This window comes from Pelophylax lessonae, assembly GCF_965119305.1.
Source record: "Pelophylax lessonae genome assembly, chromosome: 1".
NCBI lineage: Eukaryota > Metazoa > Chordata > Amphibia > Anura > Ranidae > Pelophylax > Pelophylax lessonae.
The window spans coordinates 556,274,596-556,286,664 of NC_138768.1; the positions used below are offsets into that span (position 1 = coordinate 556,274,596).

Genomic DNA, 12,069 nt, shown 5'->3' on the forward strand with positions numbered 1-12,069 from the left:
ACCAGGGCCAGCTGGTGAGCCAGAACCCCATATTGATCCCTGGCAAAATTGGAATTAGTCAGCATAAATGATTAGAGCTCGACATGTTTCATGATACTTTTCTTCTTCAGGAGCTTACTTAATTTTCCTAGATAAATAAAAGAACACCAAAAAGTAAATGTTGCAATACATTTAACAAACATTCTTTAGAATATATAGGGACTAGAAATAATAGGACTGTGCTCAAGGTCCAAAATTTTGAAGCCAGCATGCATGCAAGCCAAGGGCAAATGTAGGGACACACATGATAGCAAAAAGAACCATAAAGAATACCCTGTTAAGATGGAATATATAGATAAGATAGGAGAGCGAAACACACCACCTTAAATAAAGCTGGAGGGTAGGTTACATTGGCAAACACCTACCCTAAACAACTATTGTAATAGTAATGGCTGATAGTATTGGTAAATATACTTATTTATTATACACCACATATTCAGCATCTACCATCCCACCCCCCGGAATAATTTAAAAAACAGCGCAACCAAGTGGGGCTCCTCCCACATGGCTTCATCATTCAATCACAGAGTTCTGTGAAGAATGAAATACAACTACTATTAGCCATTGCGACTGACAGCTTGTAGTTCTCAATGAACCACGAAGGTGCTGCTGAGCGTTGCTGTAGTTCATTGATTTTCCCGGACTTCAGTAACTGCCTGCCCGTATAGAAGGTATGAACAGACAGCTATACTGACAGTCTGCAAGGGGCCTGACAGTGCACCGGCAATCTGCTGATCATAAGTGCAATGCAGGTACAAAGCTTTACTGGTTCCTAAGAAAAAAAATGAATACGTATGTAATTTTTACATGCAAAATGATGTGCATTTATTATTTTTTTAAAGAGGAACTTAGTCTTTAACATTCACTGTCGTAGGGGGACAACTGTACTGAGCAGCTCTGTCATCCCAGGGAAAGGAGTGTTAAAGGAGTTGTAATTGCATTAAGATAAAAAGCCTTCTGTGTGTAGCAGCTGCCCCAGCACCCCTAATACTTACCTGAGCTCCCTCTCTATCCTGCGATGTCCACAAGTTCCTCGGCCATCCCGGACTCTCCCTCCTGACTGTGACACAGCAGCGAGGCCATTGGCTCCTGCTGCTGTCAATCAAAGTCAGTTAGCCAATCAGGAGAGAGAGGGGCAGGGCCGAATGGCAGCTCTGTGTCTGAATGGACACATGAAGCTGCAGTTTGGCTTGGGTGCCCCCATAGCAAGCTGCTTGCTGTAGGGGGCGCTCGACTACAAGGTCATCCAGTGCCCAGGGCAAGGATGCAAAACGGTGCCCCCCCTTTCCTTAGGTTCAAGGCGACCCCCCCCCCACCATTCCTGCAATAAACCATTACGCCGAGGGCAACCGATCCTCCTGCCCACCCCTTGTCCCGGCCCTGGCTCCAATGTATTGCTCAGTGCTGTCAACTTCCCTTCCTGAATGTTCTTAACCGGTTGCCGACCGCCGCACGACTATATACTGCGGCGGTCAGCCCCGGCCAGGCAGAGTGACGTATCGGTACGTCACTCGCCTGTCACTGACTTGCGAGCCTATAGCGAGCGGGCGCGCGCCCGCCGAGGCGCGCGCCCGCCGCGGCTCGTTCACAGGCAAGTCAGTGCGTGTGACCGGCGGACTCGATGTCCGCCGGCCACACTACGATCGCTCCTGTGAAGGGAGAAAGACAGAGCAGCTTGTGTAAACAAGCTGCCTGTCAGTTCTCCCTGTGTAAAAGTAAAGATCTGACCGTTCTACTATGTAGAACGGTTGATCTTTGCTTTTACACCAATAGCAATGTCCCTACACAGTAGAAAGCACGCCCCTAGGACACACTTAACCCCTCCCTTCCCAATAAAGTTAACCCCTTCCCTGCCAGTGTCATTTTTGCAGTAACAGTGCATATGTATAGCACTGATTACTGCAGTAATGTCACTGGTAACCCCAAAAGTGTCAAAAATGTCAGTCAAGGGTCCGATCTGTCCGCCGCAATGTCGCAGTACCGAAAAAAAAATCGCAGATCGCCGCCATTACGCGTTAAAAAAAAAAACACCAAAAATGACAAAAATCTTTCTCTTTGTTAGTAAACGCGATAACTTTTGCGCAAACCAATCAAAATACGCTTTTTGCGATTTTTTTTACCAAACATAGGTAGCATAAAACAAATTGGCCGAAAAATGTTAAAAAATTTTGATTTTTACTTTTTTTTTGGGGGAATTTCATATAAAAAAATGTGAAAAATACTGTTATTTTTGCAAAATTTACGCTCTTTTTTTGTTTATAGCGCGTGATCAAAAAATCGCACAGGTGATCAAATACCACCAAAAGAAAGCTCTGTTTGTGGGAAAAAAAGGACGTCAAATTCGTTTAGGTACAGCGTCGCACGACCGCGCAATTGTCCGTTAAAGTCACGCAGTAAAAAATCGCAAAAAAACCCCTGGTCCTTTAGCAGCCAAATCCTCCGGGGCTTAAGTGGTTAAAGGAGGAAACAAGAATGGCTTTTAACAGGGTACTGCTGCTCTTTCATTATGCAATAAGCAATATACTGTATATTGTGTTTATTTAAATGCTTGCCTGGGGATCATTTTTAAGAAACTTTTACTTTTGAGTCATAATGCATACAGGTCTAACTTTATATTTACACTGCAGTGTGAGAATATTCCTTTTTGTTGAAGTATACAGTACAAAATATGCTTGTACTTTTTCTAGGTTAGTTGTACAAAGATAGGCTGGGTGGCCCTTATTCAACTAAAGCTGGCTATGTACTAGTAGAATGTTATTAAAAATGTTTCTGAACGTTTAATCAATTTTTGTTTTTAATTTTTAATTATTTTTTAATTGTTTCTATATGTTGGTGGGGTCAAATTGACATTTGCTTTTGACTACCAAGGGGAAAGGATGACATTTTTTTTCTCGAAAGAGCAAGTATCTAACAGTGTATGTGGTTTTTGTTCAGGGAATTACATTCATTCCAAAATCAAATGTTAAAAGCACTGTAGAAAGCTTCTCAGACCATCGCTGGATTCCTTTAATCATGGGGAAAAAGAGCACCATTTTGCCACTGCAAAAGAAAGCTAAGCCTCATGTGGAAGAACCTTACGCTTTGCAGACTTATTGCTCCTATCATTTCTGAAAGCCGGGAAAAAAGTTCCACCACAAGTGTTGACTGTCCAAGTCCTGCAGGCTCGGGGAAAAGCTTTGCTCCCTATCTATACACAAGTCCTTCCGCTCAAAGTCTACCAAATCCTCAGACAAGTCTTCTTTTGCATAACGAGGCACCCCCACTTTCCTAAACGGGGATTTCTGGGTGTCTGTCAACTTTTTTTAGATGCTCGGACAGCTTAGATGCTTGAATGTGGGGGCAGTATCCCAGGACTGGGACTGCCCTCTCCTCCTTTTTTCACCTTCAATCTTCCTTTGTCACTGCATAGATTAGCAGATCTCTATTAAGCCCTCTCAGTACTTTTTGATTGAGGTGTCATTGCCCCATTGCCAAGGGTGAAGGGTTCCAGTCGTTTTACTCCAACCTTTTTATTGTTTATAAGCCCAAAAGAAGCATTCACCTCATTTTGGCTCTCAAAGCTTAAACGTCTTTATTCCGAGTTCAAATTGCCCAGAATAGAATAGAATGGGACCATCCAACTCTGTCATCACCTCCCTTCACCAGGGACATTTATGGTGTCTGTGGATATCAAAGATGATTTACGTACATGTACCTATCTTTCCAGCTGATCAGCGGTTTCTAAGCTTTGCTTTGGCCTCTCATCTGCACCTCAGTAATCCACCAAGATTCAGGCCCCAGTACTAGCCCCACTGCATTGTGGGGGCATACTCATTGTGGGATACTTAGACAATCTCCTGTTTAGGGAACAGTTAGCATAGGCTCTGTCTGGCTATGTGATGTTGATCTCCAGACATTACAATTTAAATTCAAATCTTCAGCCGTCAAAAATTGTTGCTGAAACTTACTGATCATTTGGAGGATTCTGAGTATATCTCTGGGCAAAGTGTTCCAGAGGAGAAAGTTTTAACAATCCAGTTTCAAATTTGTACACTAGTTCAGGAGCCACCCAACTCTACACTTTTGCATGAGAGTCCTAGGTTTGATTGCAGCTGCATTCGATACATGCTGGTAGTTGGAGGTGTCATCCTGTGCTGGCCTTGTTTATTTGCCAGTGTGCAAACCTCCTGTAGGTAGCATTATAACTCAAAAGTTAAAGACTTCCCAAGTCCCTCAAAAGACTCCAAGATAAGTATTTTACAATAAATACAAAAATCCTATTTTTTTAAAAATTTTGGATAGAGTGTGTTAGGACAAAAACCACTGTAGACACAACATGAAGTGAGGGTATGTCTTCTAAATGTGGGGGAAATCTCATTTTGAAAAATGTCATGGGAACAAGTGTTCCCACTGGAAAATTTCACCTCTGATCCTGTTCTGGTGACAACTCAAAATTTTGGTTTAACCCAATACTTTAATTTCCAGTCACATTTGTGATCAGGACAACTAGAGAGAGTGAACTTCCATAACAGACGGCAATAAACACCTATCAATTGTTCTAAGCCCTCATCACCCTATCCAAATACTAAAACAATGGCATTTAGTTATACAGTATTGTAATTTAAACTTAGAAGCCAAAGGAGCACTGAATGGGAACATCAAAGTCTGGCAGAAGCTCTCATTCCAGTTTAACAAAAAGGCCCTGCAGCCAATTTTAAATTGCTGAAAGCTGAAGAAGCTGTTTAGAGAAGTCACAAGCTCCTTGGCAATGTGTAAGGATCTATGTAAAAATACTGTATGTCATTATTTATGTTTGCCTAGGGCAGCATGATGTCTGAAATACAGCCCTGCAAAAAAAAGTTCCATCTCCAGCATTTGTGTCAAGTCCAATTTTTACAGTATCAGTAAAATGACAGGTAACTAAAAAAAAGCAGATTTTAATTGTGGATTTTTTGTTCATACAGGGAGAGGCACTGGAACAAGCAATTATAAGCCAGGCTCCGCAAGTGGAGAAGCTCATTGCTACCACTGCCCATGAACAGATGTCATGGTACCATGGAAACCTAAACAGAAACGAAGCAGAGAGAAAGTTGTACTCAGGAGCACAACCAGATGGTAAATTTCTGTAGGTATCTTGCCAGTAAATAATAATGAATTATTAGAACATTCTACTACTTACTTTTAAAAATGACACCCGGCTCCTTTCACACAGGGGGACCGTTCAGATCCGCCTGTCCTTTATTTGGCGGATCTGAACCGTCACCCCATGCATCTCTATGGGGTATCGGATGTCAGCGGAGACATGTCCGCTGACATCCAATCCGTCAAATCTGGACAGATGGAAACCCTATTTTCCATCCGTCCAGCGGATTGGATTGAATGGGATTGGATGAGAACGGACAGACGGTCCGTTCCCATCCGATTCCCCCATAGAGATGCAAGGGGACCTGACAAAAAAGTCTGCCTGACGGACTCCAAGTGTAAAAGGGCCCTAAGAAATATCCTTAGTCTCCAATTATTGTCCATACATATCCACTAATTGTAATTCATTTTTCATGAAATTGTTTCTTACTGTGTATTCCTGCTTTTCTTGTAACGTCCTCTTTGAGCTCCCAAACCTCTCCCTCTCCTTTCTCCATCACGTCCATTTGTTTAAAAGGAGCAAAATACATTCATTGTGCTCATGTACACTATGCTATGCACAATACAAATCCCTTGGTCTACAGTCCAAAGTCCATCTTGAGAGGGAGCAAGGCAGAGCTGCTACGTTCCTACATACAGTGGCACCATGGAGAATGACTGTACCCACCCTGTAACAAGTAAAAATTGGATTCCAGCAGCAAAAAAAGAAATTTGCAGATTTGTGGGAGGCTGAGAATAATAGAAGGTTGGGATGGGCTGAATGTTCGAGTCGAACATAAGTTCAATTTGAACATTGGGTGTTTGTGTGTTCGCCCGCCAATGAGCGCCCCATAATGCACTGCACAATTGCAGTGCATTAAGTGCTTGTGATTGGCCAAAGCATGCACTTGACCTGTATGCTTCAGCCAATCACAGCACAATGTCCTGTCAGAGCCATAATTGACCAAAAGCAAGGTGCCTTGAGCCAATCATGGCTCAGGGGCTAAGTCCACGCCCGGCACTATATAAGGCTGCTTACACAGCAGCCGTGTGTAGTGTGTTAGTGGAGATTAGGAATGGAGATTAGGCAGGTAGTTTGTGGATTGTGCTTTTATATTTAATTCAGTCAGTATAGTGTAGTGTAGGGCATAAAGTGCATAAAGTGGTCACCGCCTCCATCTATAACTGGTCTTAATGGTAAGAAGCACTGGAAGGGCGGATGCATATCAAAAACGAAGAGATTTCCAGTCACAACTTACCAACCAGTCAGCGACCAACCGAATTGACCTGTCTAACAGTATGCGTTAAAAACAGGGGTTTGGTTGCACACATTTGCAAATACATACGTAAGCTGCAGGCCCCGACAAGGCACCCTGTGATCTGCAGTCCCTAACTCTACAATTTAAAGAGTCTCTACAGTGAGAGCACATGTATTTAATGGGATAGATGGAGGACAGGTGACTAGAGGGAGCCCACCCCTCCTTAAAGGCACAGGGTCACGCTGAACACCCAGCACATCGCACAATGGAGTGTAGTGTAGGGCTGCTTCTTGTATAACAAAGTATACTGCAGTCGGTTTAGTGTAGTACTGTGCTGATTCTTGTGTGTAGGGTAGTCAGTGTAGTGTAGTGCTGAGCTGATTTTTGTATACACATTGTACTGCAGTGCAGTGTAGTGTAGGGCTGATTTTTGTATAACACAGTGTAGTGCAGTCAGTGTAGTGCTATGATTCTTGTATTACACAGTGTAGTGTTGGTGTATACAACAGGTCTGTGTCACCCAACTGATCCCATTTTTTTTTTCATTGATATTTTTTTTTCTTTTTTTATGCAGCATCAGGTTCTGTTGCTGCAAAATTGGTACTCCCCCTTCTGTGTCGCAGGTGCTATTAGGTCTGCGTCAGCAGTGGGGTTTTTTTGTGGCGCAGCAGCATTAATTTTATTTAGGGCATAATTGCTGTCCATCTTTTGTGTCGCAGGTGCTAATACTTGTGTGTCAGCAGTGATTTTTTTTTATTTGTTTGTGGTGCAGCATTAGTAATTTTATTTAGGGCATAATTGCTGCCCCCTCTTTTGTGTCGCATGTGCTATTACTTGTGCGTCTGCAGTGATTTGTTTTTGTGGCGCAGCATCAGTAATTTTATATTTACATATTTTCTGTCCCCCTTTTGTGTCACAGGTGCTATTACTTGTGCTTCAGCAGTGATTATTTTTTTTGTGGCGCAGCAGGAATTTTATTTAGGGCTTAATTGCTGTCCCCCCTTTTGTGTCGCAGGTGCTATTACTTGTGCGTCAGCAGTGATTTCGTTTTTTTGTGGTGCAGCATCAATAATTTTATTTAGGGCATAATTGTTATCTCCCCTTTTGTGTCGCAGGTGCTATTACTTGTGCGTCAGCAGTGATTTAGTTTTTTTGTGACGCAGCAGCAGTAATTTTATTTAGGGCATAATTGCTGTCCCCCCTTTAGCGTAATAGGTGCTATTCCATCTCCATCAGCAGGGGTTTTATTTTTTCAGCTTTAATAAGTTTTACTTTATTAAAAAAAAATATATATAATAAAATGGTTTATAATACACCAAGTACAAAAGTATTGCACCCAAGCACCAAATTCCCTTCCCACACTCTATAAAAAAATTATCAAAATCCCCCGCCAAAAAATAAAAAACAATAATAAAATGGTTTATAGTGCACCAAGCATGTCATCGGCTCATGCGCTCTGAAGGTCAGGCTTACCGGCCCGGATCTTCAGAGCTCGTACTGCAAACAGGCAGCTCCTGCGCACATGCGCAGGAGTGACGTCATCGCGGCTCTGGCCACTCACAGTGCCGGAGCCCGCAAACCCAAAAGAAACACAAGGGAAGATGTCAGCTATCTCAGCAGTGAGTGGATGCCGCTGGAAGGGCTTCACTCTAAGGTATTATGTGCGATGCATACTAGCTCATTATGCCTTTGTCTTACAGGTTTTTTTTTTTCTTTTTTTTTTCCATCTGATGGTTTACAACCTCTTTAAGAGTCAAGACCTCAGTCTCAATGACTTGATCTGTATTGCAATTTCATCATTTAATTCTTTTCAACTTTGCAAATCTGTAGTGGGTAGTATACATAATTTCTTTCTGCTCAATGGTCACAGTCAGTGGCTCACCAGAGCCTATGCAATGTCCCAGGCAAAATGCTGCAAAGCCTATTTGCAGCTGGTATGCCTAGGGGATGTAAGCTATACTGGGACATATACCCTGAAGCAGTGGTGGCTGGTGCTCCATGGGCCGAGGGGGGCGACAGATGGACCGCAACAAACCCACCTCGGACCACACCAGGCTGCACACCATACCCCCCCCCAGGACCACAGCAGGACAAAGGGACAGGACACAGGGGACAGGACCCCCCCCCGCTCACTCGCCCTGCCTGGATATCTGCAGCAGCAGGCGGCGGCTTTGGCTTCTTTCTCCTGTCTTCTGTGTCTCCTCCCTCCTCCTCCATGCCCAATGGCATGGCTTCTCCTTTCGGCCAGTCGGGAAACGGGTCTCAAGTCCCGCTTCCTGATTGGCCAGGAGGAGGATCCGTGTGACAATAGCGGATTTTCATTTGCTATTGTCACGCAACTGGGTGGGCTTGGGGCGTAGTGCTCTGCGCCCCAAGCCCACCCTTTTTTTTTACCCTTTCAGAGCCTCTGGCTCTAATCACATGGCTAAAAAAAAGCCCCATTGAAGTTCATGCGTCCGGCGCCCCACATGTAGATTAGAAGGCCGGACACTGCTCCCCCAATGCACCATCCGCCACTGTCCTGAAGGCTTTATATGGAAAGGCAAGCTTGCAAAGTGAAAATTGGCTAACAAATTGAACAGTCTTATATAGTTACATAGTTACATAGTAGGTGAGGTTGAATAAAGACAATAGTCCATCCAGTTCAACCTGTGTAGGTGTGTGTGGCTGTACTCATCTCACATACCCCTGAATGTTCTGATCCTTGAGATGTAAGTCTAAGAGTCTTTTGAAAGCCACCATACTACCCGCAGAAACCACCTCTTGTGGTAGAGAATTCCACAATCTTGTAGCCCTAACAGTAAAGAACCCCCCACGTTGCCTGTGGTTAAAACGCTTCTCCTCTAATCGCATTGTATGCCCTCGAGTCCTCATGCAATCCCTTCGAATAAACAGCTTTTTTTCTAAGCTGGGATCCCCATTAAGATATTTATAAATTGCTATCATGTCCCCCCTCAGACGTCTCTTCTCCAGGGAAAATGAAAATGAATCCTATTGTTTGTGTGTCTGTGACAGCATTTAAAAACAGAGAGATGTTTTTTCCGCAATAAGCATTGAGCAGCAGCACAAAAACCTAATATTCCCTGCTTACTGTGAGCTTTTGCAAACTACTCTATATCTGTTTCAATGCACAATGAACAAAGTCTCTTGGAATCCCTAAATTTTATAGGCAGCAGGCTGGCACAAACTCCCATGACAGTCTAGAAGCTAAAAAGTGCATTATTGGTAATGGACGCTATGACAGTGATAGATCGCAAAAGTTCACTTTCTCTTTGAACTGCAAATGGCTTGGGTTTGGGTAGAACTTATGGTCTACCCTGGAGTTCATCCCTACCTAGTATGCAGTAATAAGACATATGCTATGCATTTTTAAAGTCCAACTTGTATTCTCAAACGTATAGACACACAGATGCTTGTAAAAATAAAAATACTTTGATTTGATATAAAGAGTTCTACATTTATAATACATTTGTTTGTACTTTTTTGTTTATCATACTGAACAATAGGTTGATGGGAGCTGAGATTGCTTTTTTATGTCCTAGGAATACTATTCATTTCCAATTTTAGGCTGGGTTCACATTGATGCAAATTGCATGACAGGAGAGTGTGACACAGCTCCTGAGCGGCCGCAGTCTGCATTGGAAAAGGGTCCTGTGCGTCTTTGGCTCCGAATCAAGTGTGAATTCAAGCAGAATCTAAGGCCTGATTCGCACCTGAATCAGTGAACAGGGACTCCCCGAACCCCCCGGCGCCTCAGTAAGTGTGAACCCAGCCTTAATGTACAGTCGTCTATTCCTTTTTTTTTTTCAAAACATTTTATTTATACAAAATCGCACATACAGATTATTACCAAATCAATACATCACTTTCCTTGCTTATCCATCACTTTAATGAGATATATCAACAAAACCAAAACAAACAAAAACTAATAAAAAAAAAAAAAAAAACGAAATGGGGGGGAAGGGGTAGGAAAAAAGAAGGAAAAAAAAAAAGGGGGGTGGAAAAAAGGGGAGGCCGCCTTGGATTCACCTATAATAACACTATTTAAACTAAGGGACTAATTCCCTGACCTTCCGACTCAGTAATGGCTGTTGATCTCATGGAGCACAGTAAATTCCTCCCCCGTTCTGTTAGAACGAACCTGTTCCATGCGCCCCACGTTTTATTATGAAATTGCTTTTTAAATTGTGCAGAAAGACGTAGGTCTTCCATTTTATTAATATCTTCAATTTTCGTCAGGGGACTGAATGACCGTGTTAAGAGGGCTTTGGTATTTACTTATATTCAGAAATACAAACCGCATATAATTTTTTTGCAAGAGACTCATTTGACTGGCTCCAAGACTATGGCTCTTAAACGGGCCTTTGTGGCGTACACCTTTCATGCTACGTTTTCTACTCATGCTAGGGGAGTGTCTGTCTTGGTTGCTCGCTCCTTGGGTTGCTCGGTTAAACATGTGGTCACTGATGTTTATGGTCGATATGTAATTTTGCTGTTACTCATTAATGGGGTGGTGTATACCTTTGTATCTGTCTATGTCCCCCCTCCGTTTACCATGGGTTTCTGGGACGCCTTGATGTCCCAGCTCCTCCAGGTGGCGGAGGGGCCAGTGATAGTGGCTGGGGACCTCAACTCTGTACTGTCTCCTGGGTTAGACAGGTGTCCTGGAGAGGATGGTCCTCCTTCATCGTTAGCAGCTTCTCTAGCCAGGTATAACCTGGTGGACTGCTGGCGTTGGAAGAATCCACTTGGGAAAGCATACTCCTGTTACTCTGCCACCCATAAAACTCTGTCTAGGATTGATATGTGTTTGCTGTCTCCGGATTTGCTCCCCAGACTCGTGGCTGTCTCCTATCTGCCTAGGGCCATTTCGGACCATTCTCCTGTGTTGCTGCGACTTGGTCTTTCTGTGACACGTGGCCTCCACACATGGCGGCTCAGCCCCTTGTGGCTAACGGAGGAGGTCTTTTTTAATGCTACGGCTAAGGAGATTGCCCACTTCTGGCGGGTTAATCCGGGGACGGCTGCTGGGGACATTGTCTGGGATGCCTTCAAGGCTTCTATGAGGGGTACGGTTGCAGGGATTATCCATCAGTTGAGAGAGGATAGGGCCTGGCGGGTGGAGTCTCTGCAGGGGGAAGTGACGGCTGCGGAACTAGAATATGTTCGGAACCCTTCCTCCTCTAATTACTCCCTCTGGCGAGACAGTGCGAGACAACTAGACCTGGTACTCCTTGAAAAAACTCAGAAAAAACTTCTCTATCAAAAACAACGTGTATTTGAATATGGGGATAAAAATAGTAAAATTTTGGCTTATCTTTCCCGCTCTGAACACCCTGTTACGGCCATATCTGCTGTGTATGATGCGGAGTCTCACTTGTGCACATCTAGGGAGGATATCAAGACGGCTTTTGTGGCCTTCTTCGAGTCCTTGTATACCTCTCAGGTTTCCTATACCACGGCGGAGCTGGACGAATACTTGCTGCAGGTACAACTGCCTGAATTGGAAGCGGAGGACAGGGTGGCACTGGATGCTCCGATTTCTGCTGAAGAGATTGGGGCCGCGGTTGCCTCTTTTGCTGCCAATAAAACTCCGGGCCTTGATGGATTTCCGGTTGAGTGGTACCGCGCTTATTCGGAACTCCTCACTCCGCGTCTGTTGAACATGTAT

The 12,069-nt window shown here is 43.8% G+C and overlaps 1 protein-coding gene across 1 annotated transcript in view; it reads left to right on the top strand.

The window, feature by feature from the left end:
• Window positions 1-12,069, top strand: part of ZAP70 (zeta chain of T cell receptor associated protein kinase 70) — a 103,997-nt gene that overhangs the window by 45,697 nt on the left and 46,231 nt on the right. Inside the window, exon 3 of the mRNA XM_082243473.1 lies at window positions 4,983-5,143. Coding sequence (XP_082099599.1) covers window positions 4,983-5,143 — 161 coding nt within the window. The remainder of the gene's footprint in view (window positions 1-4,982; window positions 5,144-12,069) is intronic.